The sequence below is a fragment of the Microcaecilia unicolor genome, chromosome 1, assembly GCF_901765095.1.
Source record: "Microcaecilia unicolor chromosome 1, aMicUni1.1, whole genome shotgun sequence".
Lineage (NCBI taxonomy): Eukaryota > Metazoa > Chordata > Amphibia > Gymnophiona > Siphonopidae > Microcaecilia > Microcaecilia unicolor.
This window is the reverse complement of record NC_044031.1, coordinates 687,197,222-687,212,597: the sequence shown is the minus strand read 5'-3', so window position 1 is coordinate 687,212,597 and position 15,376 is coordinate 687,197,222. Positions and strand designations below refer to the sequence as shown.

General features: G+C 44.3%; 1 protein-coding gene across 1 annotated transcript in view; it reads right to left on the bottom strand.

Annotated features, from left to right (window-relative positions):
* HERC1 (HECT and RLD domain containing E3 ubiquitin protein ligase family member 1) overlaps positions 1 to 15,376 on the bottom strand; it is a 736,289-nt gene that overhangs the window by 588,259 nt on the left and 132,654 nt on the right. Inside the window, exon 15 of the mRNA XM_030188195.1 lies at positions 569 to 790. Within this exon, the coding sequence (XP_030044055.1) occupies positions 569 to 790 (222 nt within the window). The remainder of the gene's footprint in view (positions 1 to 568; positions 791 to 15,376) is intronic.

Below are 15,376 nucleotides of genomic sequence, written 5' to 3'. Positions count from 1 at the left end.
TTGTTACATTTGTACCCCGCGCTTTCCCACTCATGTCAGGCTCAATGCGGCTTACATGGGGCAATGGAGGGTTAAGTGACTTACCCAGAGTCACAAGGAGCTGCCTGTGCCTGAAGTGGGAATTGAACTCAGTTCCTCAGTTCCCCAGGACCAAAGTCCACCACCCTAACCACTACACCACTCCTCCACTCTACTGTATTGTAAAATTGGATTCTTAAACAAATTACTTTCTTATGCATTATTCTTTGTTATGTATCCTATACTGTTTATTGTAAGCCACACTGAACTCAGACTTATTTGGGATAATGTGGGATACAGATGTCGCAAATAAATAAATAAATTTAAAATCTGAGTTTTGTTCCATGTCCTTTACTGTAGTTTCCTTCTCCCTTTTTTCCCACACAGTAATACTGTAAACTTTCTTTCTCTTCTCCTATTATGGTTAGCCACATTCCACCCCTGTATCTGTGTATTTCCCCCTGTTCTCCCATTGTATTGTGTATATCACTTAGATGAATGCTTTGATTCACAATATATCAAATAAACTTGAAACCTGAATTATACTTACTGTGTAAAAACCTAAATTTCTTAAAAGAGTCTTCATCAGAATTTCAGCTAGATGAGTGTCAGGATGGCTGCCTTGGGAGCTATATGGTTGATCCGAGGGACTTCCATAGCCAAGACATAAAGTGGAAGCTTCTATGGCATCAGCAGGTGAACTATATCCAAGTAAGGAAGCCACATGTGTGTGATCCTGCAAGCTTGTCAAAATAATATCCAACTGCATTCTCTGTTAAAAAAAAAAACAAAATACCACAATTATTTCAATTTTGATATTTAACCTAGTCTTTCAAATAGCTCACAGCAGGCTGCATAAAACATTCACAAATCCATCATACAAACAAAATAATCTGGCATATCATCCCAGAAGAGAGAAGCAGTTTAACCCAAACCTAGAACATGACCTGACCAAAATACACACAACTCCTTAGCACCCTCACCTGATCAGTCCAGAACCTGACCAGTCCATCATACTAGAGAATGACACAGGGACGGGGATCCACGTTAACCGCGGGGATGGGGACAGGGTAGGAATGGGTCACTTTCTACTTTAAAGCCTGTTAATGAACTGGACTGTTATTTATGATTCTTTGATGCAGACGACAATATTTTTATTTTTTGGAAAAAGCAAGCAAGCATGCTGGCCACAGCTAGCAAAATTTGCATGGGGGATCCTGCATATCCTGCTACCAGCACATCTTCTATTGCAGGAGAGACTGTGGAAGACAGGAGAGGTAGACTGAATCCTGAGACTGTTGATGACTTATTTATCCACAGATTAAAAAATCATAACAGTGCTTTATAGGGCAAATTTCTCCCCTCTAGGGCATACAGAGGGCAGATACTGGTTGTATTTTGTACCCCTGGACATTTTAACAGGGTGGATTAGGATTCCTTGTGGTAGTAGAAGTCAGCAATTGTTAGGGTTGGAAGGGTGGTGGTGGTGGTGGTGGTGGAGGGAGGGTTTATTTTAGTTGCACATTGTTATTATTGTTTTCTATTTGTAATTTATACACAGCATATTGTTCCTTTTTATTACTTTAACAAAAAAGATTTAAATATAAAATCTTAAGTGTTCGAGGCTTCTGCAGATGAGAACAGAGCCCACAGGGCGCGGATGGAAACAGAACCTGCAGGGACGGAGACGGGGTCTGCGGGGACGAGGTGGGGAACAAATTTTATCCCCATGTCATTCTCTATTTCATCCTATAAGGGCATCATGTAGCATGAGGTCATCACTATTTCTGTCTACAGTGAATGAATGACAAGCTAACCATACAGCTGAGATGTACCTGGTTAAGGTCTGGGCTCCCCCCCAAAAAGAGAGGCGATATAATAGCCTGGAGCCAGGTATTGCTCAGAGGAGTCCGAGCTCCCTACCCCCCCCCCCCCCCCCCCCCCCCAAACTGCTCCATCTACTACGGTTTTTGTTTTCCTAAGTGGTACTTCAAATCAACAAGGAGCAGTGAGAAGCCTATTTTGAAGTCTGGTGCTCCATTTACAGAGAAGTAAAGCAAAGGAGTCTGTGATTCAGCCTCCTCTTCCCTCCTTCTCCTAACTGGGATTTCAAAAAAGTTTCTACTCAAAAAGACGACCTTACAACACTCCAAACGTGTGGGGGCTGAGTCTTCTGGCAAACTCACTGTAATTTTAACTAACAAGTCTATGTGTCATTTGTGTATGAATGTTGGTGGGAGCAGAATTGTTCTGAAATGGACAGTCCTAAGAGCCAGGGCTTCCAGGATATGTGCATTTCTCGCCGAGAGATTTTCTGTCAAAGGCACCTAGGATAAAGCAGCGAGGTGGTGTAATGGCATGACCTGCATGCATGATGTAATTCTCTAAGTGCATTCTGCTGAATGGTCCTGATGACGAGTATCAACTACTTCCTTTATTCAGCAGCTGCTGAAGTCACAGTCAGAACGGCTTGGTGGCGCCGGATTCTCTCACTCATGAGGGCTTTGGGAATCCAGATTAGATTTTTTTTTTTTTTTAATTGTGGAAACAAATCATTTTTGCAGTGCTTATTTAGTCACTGGCTGGAAAACTGTGTCCCACAGGTTATTCACATAGTCAGATTCTCCTCTCTCCTGGCAATATTCCACAGCATCTCACAGTGCTATAAGTTGCACTTCTATTCTCTGTTTCTTTTTGAGTCTTGTCCTTGACAGGGTGGTATCTGTGCCTTTTTTTCCTTCCTGCAATCTTTCAGATCTAGGAACAATGGTGCCAATCCTATGATTAAAAAGTGAGGTGAAGGAAGCTAATAGAGCTAAAAGAAAATCATACAAAACATGAAAGAAGGATCAGACTGAAAATAATAGGAAACTGCATAAAGAATGGCTAGTCAAATGCAATGCGCTGATAATAATGGCAAAGAGAGACTTTGAAAAGAAGATTGAGTTAGAGACAAAAATGTATAGTAAAAACCTTTCTAGGTATATTAAAAGCAAGAAGCTGGCAAAAGAATCAGTTGGACTGCTAGATGATCAAGGGGTAAAAGGGGCACTCAGGGAAAACAAGGCCATAGCAGAGAGATTAAATGAATTCTTTGCTTCAGTCTTCGAGGAAAATGTGGGAGATATCAGTGCCAGAAATGGTATTCAATGCTGATGTGTCAAGAGAAACTGAAATCAAATCTCTGCACACCTGAAAGATGTAATGGGGCAATATGACAAATCTGAAGAGTAGCAAATCGCCAGGACCGGATGGTATACATCTCAGAGTATTGATAGAATTGAAAAATGAACTTGCAGAACTATTGTTAGTAATATGTAATTTATCTTTAAAATCAAGCATGGTACCAGAAGACTGGAGGGTGGCCAATGTAATGCCAAATTTTAAAAAGTGTTCCAGGGGTGATTGGAGAAATTACAGACTGGTAAGCCTGATGTCAGTACCAGAGAAAATGGTAGAGACTATTATAAAGAACAAAATTACACAGCATATTCAAAAGCATGGATTAATGAGACAAAGCCAACATAGATTTAGTGAAAGGTAATCTTGTCTCACCAATCTACTACATTTCTTTGAAGGAGTGAACAAACATGTGGATAAAGGTGAGCTGGTCGATATTGTGTATCTGGATTTTCAAAAGGCATTTGGCAAAGTACCTCATGAAAGACTACAGAGGAAATTGGAAAGCCATGGAATAGGAGGTAGTGTTCTACTGTGGATTAAAAACTGGTGAAAGGATAGAAAACCATGGAGAAGGGTAGATAGTGGGGTTCTGCAGGGGTCTGTGTTGGGACTGCTGCTTTTTAACATATTTATAAACGATCTAGATATGCAAACAACTAGTGAGGTAATTAAATTTGCGGAGAACTCAAAGTTTTTCACAGATGTTAAATCGCAAGAGGATTGTGAAAAATTGCAAGACGGCCTTCAGAGACTGGGCATCCAAATGGCAGGTGATATTTAATGTGAGCAACTGCAAAGTGATGCATGGGGAAATAGGAACTCAAACTATAGCTACATGATGCAAGGTTCCACATTAAGAGTCACCGTTGATGATACTTTGAAACCCTCTGCTCAGTGTGCTGAGGCGGCAAAGAAAGCAAATAGAATGTTAGGTATTATTAGGAAAGGAATGGAAAATAAAAACGAGGATGTTAGAATGCCTTTGTATCACTCCATGGTGCGACTGCTCCTCGAATAGTGTGCAATTCTGGTCACCGCACCTCAAAAAAAATATAGTGAAATTAGAAAATGTACCGAGAAGGGCAATAAAAATGATAAAGGTAGATGGGAGAACTTCCCTATGAGGAAAGGCTAAAACAGCTAGGGCTTTTCAGCTTGGAGAAAAGATGGCTGAGGGGAGATAAGATAGAGGTATATAAAATAATGAGTGGTGTGGAATGGGTAAATGTGAATCGCTTGTTTACTCTTTCCAAAAATACTAGGACTAGGCGGTACGCAATGAAGCTACAAAGTAGTAAAACTGAAAATGAATCGGAGAAAATATTTATTTACTCAACGTGTAATTAAACTCTGGAATTCGTTGCCAGAGAATGTAGTAAAAGCAGTTAGCTTAGAGGGGTTTAAAAATGGTTTGGATAGCTTCCTAAAAGAAAAGTCCATAAACCATTATTAAAATAGATTGGGAAAATCCACTGCTTATTTCTAGGATAATCAGCATAAAATGTATTGTACTGTTTTGGGATCTTGCCAGGTACTTGTGACCTAGATTGGCCACTGTTAGAAACAGGATACTTGATGGACCTTCGGTCTATCCCAGTATGGCAACACTTATGTACTTACGAAGTCATTTCTGTTTAAACTTAACCAAGACAAAACACAATGCCTAATCCTTTCGAACCAGTACAATAAAGTAGTCCAAACTACACTCAACGTTAAGGATTACAAACTTTCGGTATCACCAAGCCTAAGAATCCTTGGAGTTGTGCTGGACAGCCATTTACAACTGGATACTCAAGTGCAAGCCATCACAAAAAGAATGTTCCACGCCATGTGGAGGCTGAAGTGTATAAGGCATTTCATAACAAGAGAGCTTTTCTGTACCCTTGTTCACTGGCTAGTCCTATCACATATAAACTACTGCAGTGGGATCTATTCTGGATGCCGGGATTACATACTGAAAAGGCTTTAGACAGTCCAAAACACGGCTGCAAGGCTCATACTGGGGAAATCGCGCTTTGAACCTCCTCAACCTCTTCGGTTTCAATTGCACTGGCTCCCCGTAGCAGACCGTATTACCTTCAAAATCTGTTCGCTCACACACAAGATCATGTATGGTGAAGCTCCTGAATATATGCTTAATCTCACTGATCTACCATCAAGAAATGCCGTATTGTCTGCAAGGTCCTACCTCATTCTCCATTTTCCAACCTGCAGGAATGTTAAGTACAAGACTCTTTTTGCATCATCCTTCCCTTACATCAGTCCGAAATATTGGAATGTCCTACCGAAACAACTTAAGGAGCTCGCCGATCACCAACTGTTCAAGAACTCCTTAAAGATGTTCTTATTCGTCAAGGCTTACTTCACTGGCAACTCCAATGCTTAGCCTCTCCCACTTGCCGTCACTTCACTCGTCATCTACACTGTGTTATCCCCTGTTCCTACCCCCTCCTGTCACTTTCTGGTTCTGGGCCATCATTGTCCTGTTTTGTATCCTGATTTATTGTAAGCCATATTGCGCCTGCTCATGTGGGTAAATGTGGGGTAGAAATGTACTAAAATAAATAAATAAATAAATTCTTTTTGCTTCTTGGTACCAAAGAAACACAGCATATTCATCCATTTCTATCTCAAGGATTTAATTTGTGTTGCTTATTCCTCCATTTAGAATGGACATTTTTCATTGTGTTTTAGTGGTACCTGCACCTCATTTCACTGAGGAAGTATCAGGCTGCTTCTATACAGGGGCGTAGCTACGGGTGGGCCTGGGTGGGCCCAGGCCCACCCAGTTTTGTCTCAGGCCCATCCAGAGTCCCTCGCCGGCTCACCTTCTCCCACCCCCACCGTAGCGCCGCCTCCCACCCCTGCGGCAGCGCTTGTAATTTGCTCGGCGCTGCCTGACAGCTACAGATGCGGCGTGATGTCCTGCTCCGGGGCCTTCCCTCTGCCGTGCTGATTCAACTTCCTGTTTACGCAGGACGGAACGCACGCGGCAAAGGGAAGGTCCCAGAGCAGGTCGGAGGAGGCAGGACGATCGAAAGCGTCGAATTTGAAGGTAGGAGGACGCGGGAGCGCAGCGGGGAATTTGAAAATGAGGGAGAGACGTCGGATTGTGGCGGGGGCAGGGAAGGAAAGACGCTGGATTAAGAATGGGGAGATTTGATGGACTGGAGAATGGAAGAGGGATCGCTGAAGTATGTGCAAATTGCAAGTGCTGCCGCGGGGGTGGGAGACTATGAGGTGCAGGGGGATGCAGCACTGATAGTGTTGAATACAAGCACTGCGGCGGGGGGGGGGGGGGAGAGAGTGAGGAAGACAGTGGTCTCTGCTGGCACTGCAAGGGAAGGGAGATTTCTGGATGTGTGTTGGGGGGGTTAAGACAATGGGGAGCTAGCCCTGCAAGGGGAGGGGGCTGAAGGGAAGAGAGAGGTTCTGGATGTGTGTTGCGGGGGGGGGGGGGGTGAGGAAGACAATGGGGTGCTTGCCCTGCAAGGGGAGGGGGCTGAAGGGAAAGCTGATGGCCCTGCAAGGGGAGTGGGCTGAAGGGAAGGGAGAGGTGCTAGACTTGTGAGGGGCAGGGGGTTGGAGAGAACGGAAGGGAGAGAGGTACTGGACTTGCAGGGGGAAGGTTGGAGGGAAGGGGAGAGGTGGTGGAATTGCAGGGGGGGTTGGAGGGAAAGTGGAGATGTGCTGGATATGCTGAGAGTTGAAATGAAGGGGAGAGGTGCTGGACATGTAGGGGGGCTGGATGAAAGGTGCTGGATATGCAGGGGATAGCTGAAGGGAAAGGAGAGAGATGTGGACCTGCAAGGAGGGCTGGAGCAAAGAGAGAAAGGTGCTAGACCTAAGGGAGGGGTTAGAGAGAAGGGAGAGAGATGCTGGCCAAGGGGATAAAGGAAGAGGGAGTCAAATGCTGAACCCACAATGGGAGAAAGAGCCAGATGCATAAGGGGAAGGAAAGAGAGAGAAAGAGAAGTTGGTTGGGGTGGGATCAGAGAGGAGAGGAACACATTGGTGTGGAGGAGGGAGAAAGGGGACATAGGGAGGTGTACAGATACAGAAGGGAGATGATGGGCATTAGGTGGGAGTATGGGGAAAGGCACACAAATGTGAGATACTGTATGGGGATGGCAATGGCATATGGGCACAGAGGGGGCAATGCCTGACATGGGGGGGAGGGGGATATGGAATAGAATACAATGCTGGACACAGAGAGGGGGAGAGATAGCAGATAAGGGTACACAGATAGGAACACAGAAGGGATATGCTGGGCATGGGGTGCATAGGTGCACAGAGGAATGATGATGGATGAGGGGATATGAACACAGGGGAGATACTGGACAAGGAAATATAGGAAAACGGAGATGGATGATGGACATGGATAAAGAAGAAATGTCAAATGGACAGGAGACCCTGGCAAATGAGTTAAGAGAAGACAGGGGGAAGCAGAAATCAGACACTGGGACCAATATGATTTGAAAAATAAAATGACCAGACAACAAAAAGGTACAAAAAATTATTTTATTTTTAATGTTGTGAATATAATATGTTGGATTTGCACTGCTACCCTCATTGAAGTTATGGGGAGCACGGTAGGGACAGAGCATGGGTGCATCAGGTTGCTGTTTTTTCTCTTTCAAAAAAGTTGTAGTGCCCACCCATCCAACCTGTTGGCCCACCCAAAAATTGCCTTCTGGCTACGCCACTGCTTCTATATTTCTACTCTTACTGCTTTTTCTCTACCCAAGCTCCTCAGAAACAATTCTATTCCATCTCAAGTTCTGGGGGGGGGGGGGGGGGTCTTGAATGTTTCCAAGGGTGGAACCTTAGTCTTATACAATGTCTTTAGCTCATGACTACTTGCAGCCCTTACAAGTATTCTTGCTTAATCAGAGTTAGCCACTCACACAATCTCAAGACTTTGTCTTTGGTCAGTCCAAAAGACACATCATAGGGTTTTGGTTACAATAGCACAATTCCTGAAGGGATGAAGCCTCTCTCCAATTTAAACAGTTTGATCACAGATAACATCCTGTTCAGCAGGTAAGGTTTTCAATCCTGGTCAGTTGGCATACAAGAACTGAATTATGGCTCACAATTTCTGGTCCTTCAACTGTTCACAGTTATGAGCTATAACAAATGTTTTTGCTCACCTTCTCTACTCTCCTTCAAGGCAAGGTGATAGGAGTGCTTTTTGACTATGCTACAGTACACATCAATGGGGCACTTGAGCATAGTGAAGGCACAAAAGGCTCTTTTTCTTCTTCTTTGGTGAGCCATTTTACACTATGAAGTCCACTCAGTGGCACACTTTGTGAATATATCTGTTTCAGATGTACCATCTCAGCAAATATTCCCCTGCTCAAGAGAACAACAGTTCTCAATAACAGTCTTCTTTCTTACCAAGAAACTCTTATGTCTACTGTTTCTGGTTTAATGGCCACAGCAAAGTCCACGGGTATGAGAAGTAAAGATTCACAACAGATGAACAGACAAACAGGATCCTCTGTCTGGTTGTCTTAAGGCCTCAGCAGCCAACTTCAAAGTTCCTCCTTTCTTCGGTTAATGTATATAAGTATTGTCATACTGGGAAACACCAAAGGTCCATCGAGCCCAGCATCCTGTTTCCAACAGTGGCCAATCCAGGTCACAAAAACCTGACAGGATCCCAAAAAAGTACAAAACATTCTATACTGCTTATCCCAGTAATAGTGGATTTTCCCCAAGTCCATTTAATAATGGTCTATAGACTTTTCCTTTAGGAAGCCGTCAAAACCTTTTTTAAACTCCGCTAAGCTAACTGCCTTTACCACATTCTCCAGCAACGAATTCCAGAGTTTAACTACACGTTGAGTGAAGAAACATTTTCTCCGATTCATTTTAAATTTACTACATTGTAGCTTCATCGCATGCCCCCTAGTTCTAGTATTTTTGGAAAGCGTGAACAGACGCTTCACATCTACCCATTCAACTCCACTCAATATATTATAGACTTCTATCATATCTCCCCCTCAGCCGCCTTTTCTCCTAGCTGAAGAGCCCTAACCGCTTTAACCTTTCCTCATAGGGAAGTTGTCCCATCCCCTTTATCATTTGTGTCGCCCTTCTCTGCACCTTTTCTAATTCCACTATATCTTTTTTGAGATGCGGCGACCAGAGTTGAACACAATATTCGAGCTGCGGTCGCACCATGGAGCGCTACAAAGGCATTATAACATCCCATTTTTGTTTTCCATTCCTTTCCTAATAGTTCCTAACATTCTATTTGCTTTCTTAGCCGCAGCAGCACACTGAGAAGAAGGTTTCAATGTATCATCAACGACAACACCTAGATCCTTTTCTTGGTCTGTGGCTCCTAACGTGGAACCTTGCATGACGTAGCTATAATTCGGGTTCCTCTTTCCCACATGCATCTTGCTCACATTAAACGTCATCTGCCATTTAGAAGCCCAGTCTCCCAGTCTCGTAAGGTCCTCTTGTAATTTTTCACAATCCTCCCGCGATTTAACGACTTTGAATAACTTTGTGTCATCAGCAATTGTGTCATCAGTTACTCCCATCTCTAGGTCATTAATAAATATGTTAAAAAGCAGCGGTCCCAGCACAGAGCCCTGGGGAACCCCACTAACTACCCTTCTCCATTGAGAATACTGACCATTTAACCCTACTCGCTGTTTTCTATCTTTCAAACTGTTTTTAATCCACAATAGAACACTACCTCCTATCCCATGACTCTCCAATTTCCTCTGGAGTCTTTCATAAGGTACTTTGTCAAACGCCTTCTGAAAATCCAGATATACAATATTGACCTTTTATCCATGTTTGTTCACCCCTTCAAAGAAATGTAGTAGATTGGTGAGGCAAGATTTCCCTTCACTAAATCCATGTTGACTTTGTCTCATTAATCCATGCTTTTGAATATGCTCTGTAATTTTGTTCTTTATATTATTATTAACATTTGTATAGCGCTACCAGATGCATGCCCGGCACCGACTTCAGACTTACCAGTCTATAATTTCCCAGATCTCCTCTGGAACTTCTTTTAAAAATCGGCGTTACATTGGCCACCCTCCAATCTTCCGATACCACGCTTGATTTTAAGGATAAATTACATATCTACTATAATAAAACTCACCCTCAACGTTCTGACGACACTGACGTCAGTGAAGCCAAGCCTTGACTTCCTTCAAAAAGGTTTGAAGGTTTGTGGTGGTGAAGCCACCAAAATCGCTCCGGGCCCCACCCTCGAGGGCGGAGCTATGGCAGAACAACGAAGGGGTTGGCAGGGAGGGAGGCAGGGAGGAGGGGGGTGGGAAATCGCTCCAGGCCCCGCCCTCACCTCAAACATCATGACATTGGGGGCGGAGCAATGGCAGAACAACGAAGGGGTTGGCCAGGGAAGGGGGGGGTGTTGGCGACGAAAACCTTACTAGCGCCCGTTTCATTTGCTCAGAAACGGGCCTCTTTTACTAGTTACTAATAATAGCTCCGCAAGCTCATTTTTCAGTTCTATCAGTACTCTGGGATGAATACCATCCGATCCAGGAGATCTGCTACTCCTCAGTTTGTAGAACTGCCCCATTACATCCTCCAGTTTTACAGATAATTCATTAAGTTTCTTCGACTCGTCAGCTTCAAATACTACTACTACTTATCATTTCTATAGCGCTACTAGACGTACGCAGCGCTGTACACTTGAACATGAAGAGACAGTCCCTGCTCGACAGAGCTTACAATCTAATTACCATTTCTGGCACCGGTATCCCAACCAAATCTTCCTCGGTGAAGACCAAAGCAAGAAGAATTCATTTAATCTCTCCACTACGGTTTTTCTTCCCTGATCACCCCTTTTACTCCTTGGTCATCTAGCGGTCCAACTGATTCCATTCCCGGCTTCCTGCTTTTAATATACCTAAAAAAAAACTTTTACTATGTGTTTTTGCTTCCAACGCAATCTTTTTTTCGAAGTCCCTCTTAGCCTTCCTTATCAGCGCTTTGCATTTGACTTGACATTCCCTATGCTGTTTCTTATTATTTTCAGTCAGTTCCTTCTTCCATTTTCTGAAGGATTTTCTTTTAATTCTAATAGCTTCCTTCACCTCACTTTTTAACCGTGCCGGCTGTGGTTTGGTCTTCCGTCCTCCTTTTTTAATACACAGAATATATTTGGCCTGGGTTTCCAGGATGGTGTTTTTGAACAGCAACCACGCCTGATGTAAATTTTTTGAACCTCGCAGCCACTCCTCTAAGTTTTTTTTTCACCATTCTTCTCGTTTTATCATAGTCACCTTTTTGAAAGTTAAACTCTAACGTATTTGATTTCCTATGTATACTTACTTCAAAGCTAATATCAAATCAGATCATGTTATGATCACTGTTATTAAGCGGCCCCAGCACCATTACATCTCCGCACCAGATCATACGCTGCACTAAGGACTAGGTCTAGAATTTTTCCTTCTCTCATCGGCTCCTGTACCAGCTGTTCCATAAAGCAGTCTTTGATTTCATCAAGGAATTTTACCTCCCTAGCATGCCCCGATGTTACATTTACCCAGTCAATATCGGGGTAATTGAACTCACCCATTATTATTGTGTTGCCCAGTTTGTTTGCATTCCTAATTTCCTTTAACATTTCTGCATCTGTCTGTCCATCCTGGCCAGGTGGATGGTAGTACACTCCTATCACTATCCTTTTCCCCTTTTACACATGGAATTTCAATCCACAGTGATTCCAAGAAGTGTTTTGTTTCCTGCAGAATTTTCAATCTATTTGATTCAAGGCTCTCGTTAACATACAATGCTACCCCCTCCACCAATTCGATCCACCCTATCACTACAATATAATTTGTACCCCAGTACAATGGTTATCCTCCTTCCACCAAGTCTCAGAGATGCCTATTATATCTAATTTTTCATTTAGTGCAATATATTCTAACTCTCCCATCTTATTTTTTAGGCTCCTGGCATTCGCATATAGACATTTCAAACTATGTTTGTTATAAGTAGATAAGTACATAAGTAATGCCACACTGGGAAAAGACCAAGGGTCCATTGAGCACAGCATCCTGTCCACAACAGCAGCCAATCCAGGCCAAGGGCACCTGGCAAGCTTCCCAAACGTACAAACATTCTATACATGTTATTCCTGGAATTGTGGATTTTTTCCAAGTCCATTTAGTAGCGGTTTATGGACTTGTCCTTTAGGAAACCATCTAACCCCTATTTTCATCATCATGCTCAGTACTTGACAGTATTAATTTGCAATCTTTTGACTGATTTTTATTTTTATTTAAGGACACCTGATCTACTGTGGTCTCTTTTGCAACCTCACTATCAGGATACTCTATCTGCCCTGCTAGCGAATGATACATACCTGTAGCAGGTGTTCTCCGAGGACAGCAGGCTGATTGTTCTCATGACTGGGTTGACGTCCACGGCAGCCCCCACCAACCGGAACAAAAACTTTGTGGGCGGTCCCGCACGCAGGGCACGCCCACTAAGCATGCGCAGCCGTCTTCCCGCCCGTGCGCGACTGTTCCCGCTCAGTTGAATGACAAGCAAAAGAATGAGGAAAAACGCAACTCCAAACGGGAGGAGGGAGGGTAGGTGAGAACAATCAGCCTTGCTGTCCTCGGAGAACACCTGCTACGGTATGTATCATTCGTTTTCTCCGAGGCTGCTTGTTCTCACGACTGGGGTATCCCTAGCTCTCAGGCTCACTCAAAACAAGAACCCAGATCAATAGAACCTCGCAACGGCGAGGGCATAACAGAAACTGACCTACGAAGAACAACTAACTGAGAGTGCAGCCTGAACAGAATAAAATCGGGTCCTGGAGGGTGGAGTTGGATTCAAACCCCAAACAGATTCTGCAGTACCGACTGCCCGAACCGACTGTCACGTCGGGTATCCTGCTGGAGGCAGTAATGTGATGTGAATGTGTGGACAGATGACCACGTCGCAGCAAATCTCTTCAATAGTGGCTGACTTCAAGTGGGCCACTGACGCTGCCATGGCTCTAACACTATGAGCCGTGACATGACCCTCAAGAGCCAGCCCAGCCTGGGCGTAACTGAAGGAAATGCAATCTGCTAGCCAATTGGAGATGGTGCGTTTCCCGACAGCGACCCCTTTCCTATTGGGGTCGAAAGAAATAAACAATTGGGAGGATTGTCTGTGGGGCTGTGTCCGCTCCAGATAGAAGGCCAACGCTCACTTGCAGTCCAATGTGTGCAACTGACGTTCAGCAGGGCGGGTATGTGGTCTGGGAAAGAATGTTGGCAAGACAATTGACTGGTTAAGATGGAACTCCGACACCACCTTCGGCAGGAACTTAGGGTGAGTGCGGAGTACTACTCTGTTATGATGAAATTTGGTATAAGGAGCATGAGCTACCAGGGCTTGCAGCTCACTGACTCTACGAGCTGAAGTAACTGCCACCAAGAAAATGACCTTCCAGGTCAAGTACTTCAGATGGCAGGAATTCAGTGGCTCAAAAGGAGGTTTCATCAGCTGGGTGAGGACGACGTGAATAGTGGATAGTGAATTTCCTGGAAGCCAATAAGTTGCAAGATCCGAGACAACATGGTTTTACCAGAGGGAAATCGTGCCAAACGAATCTCATTGAATTCTTTGATTGGGTAACTGGAGAATTGAATCATCGACGTGCTATAGACGTAATCTACTTAGATTTTAGCAAAGCTTTTGACATGGATCCCCACAGGAGGCTCTTAAATAAACTAGACAGCCTGAAGATAGGTCCCGAAGTGGTGAACTGGATTAGGAACTGGTTGACGGACAGACGACAGAGGGTGGTGGTAAATGGAGTTCGCTCGGAGGAGGGAAAGGTGAGTAGTGGAGTGCCTCAGGGATCGGTGCTGGGGCCAATTCTGTTCAATATATTTGTGAGTGACAATGCCGAAGGGTTAGAAGGTAAAGTTTGCCTATTTGCGGATGATACTAAGATTTGCAACAGAGTGGACACCCGGGAGGGAGTGGAAAGCATGAAAAGGGATCTGAGGAAGCTAGAAGAATGGTCTAAGGTTTGGCAATTAAAATTCAATGCGAAGAAATGCAAAGTGATGCATTTAGGGAGTAGAAACCCACGAGAGACGTATGTGTTAGGCGGTGAGAGTCTGATAGGTACTGAGGGGGAGAGGGATCTTGGGGTGATAGTATCCGAGGATCTGAAGGCGACGAAACAGTGTGACAAGGCAGTGGCCGTAGCGAGAAGGTTGTTAGGCTGTATAGAGACAGGTGTGATCAGCAAAAGAAAGGAAGTGTTGATGCCCCTGTACAAGTCGTTGCTGAGGCCCCACCTGGAGTATTGTGTTCAGTTTTGGAGGCCGTACCTTGCGAAGGATGTTAAAAAAATGGAAGCGGTGCAAAGAAAAGCTACGAGGATGGTATGGGATTTGTGTTCCAAGACGTATGAGCAGAGACTTGCTGACCTGAACATGTATACCCTGGAGGAAAGGAGGAACAGGGGTGATATGATACAGACGTTCAAATACTTGAAAGGTATTAATCCGCAAACAAATCTTTTCCGGAGATGGGAAGGCGGTAGAACGAGAGGACATGAAATGAGATTGAAGGGGGGCAGACTCAAAAAAGATGTCAGGAAGTATTTTTTCATGGAGAGGGTGGTGGATGCTTGGAATGCCCTCCTGCGGGAAGTGGTGGAGATGAAAACGGTAACGGAATTCAAACATGCGTGGGATATGCATAAAGGAATCCTATGCAGTAGGAATGGATCCTCAGAAGCTTAGCCGAAATTGGGTGGCGGAGCAGGTGGGGGAAGAAAGGTTGGTGGTTGGGAGGCGAGGATAGTGGAGGGCAGACTTATACGGTCTGTGTCAGAGCCAGTGATGGGATGCGGCACTGGTGGTTGGGAGGCGGGAAATACTGCTGGGCAGACTTGTACGCTCTGTGCCCTGAAAAAGGCAGGTACAAATCAAGGTAGGGTATACACATATGAGTTTATCTTGTTGGGCAGACTGGATGGACCATGCAGGTCTTTTTCTGCCGTCATGTACTATGTTACTATGTCGTTGAGATCCCATGACACTGCAGGAGGCTTGACAGGGGGCCTTGACAAAGCAAACCTCTCATGAATCGAACGACTAAAGGCTCTCCAGAGATGGCTTTACCCTCTACACGGTAATGGTAAGCACTA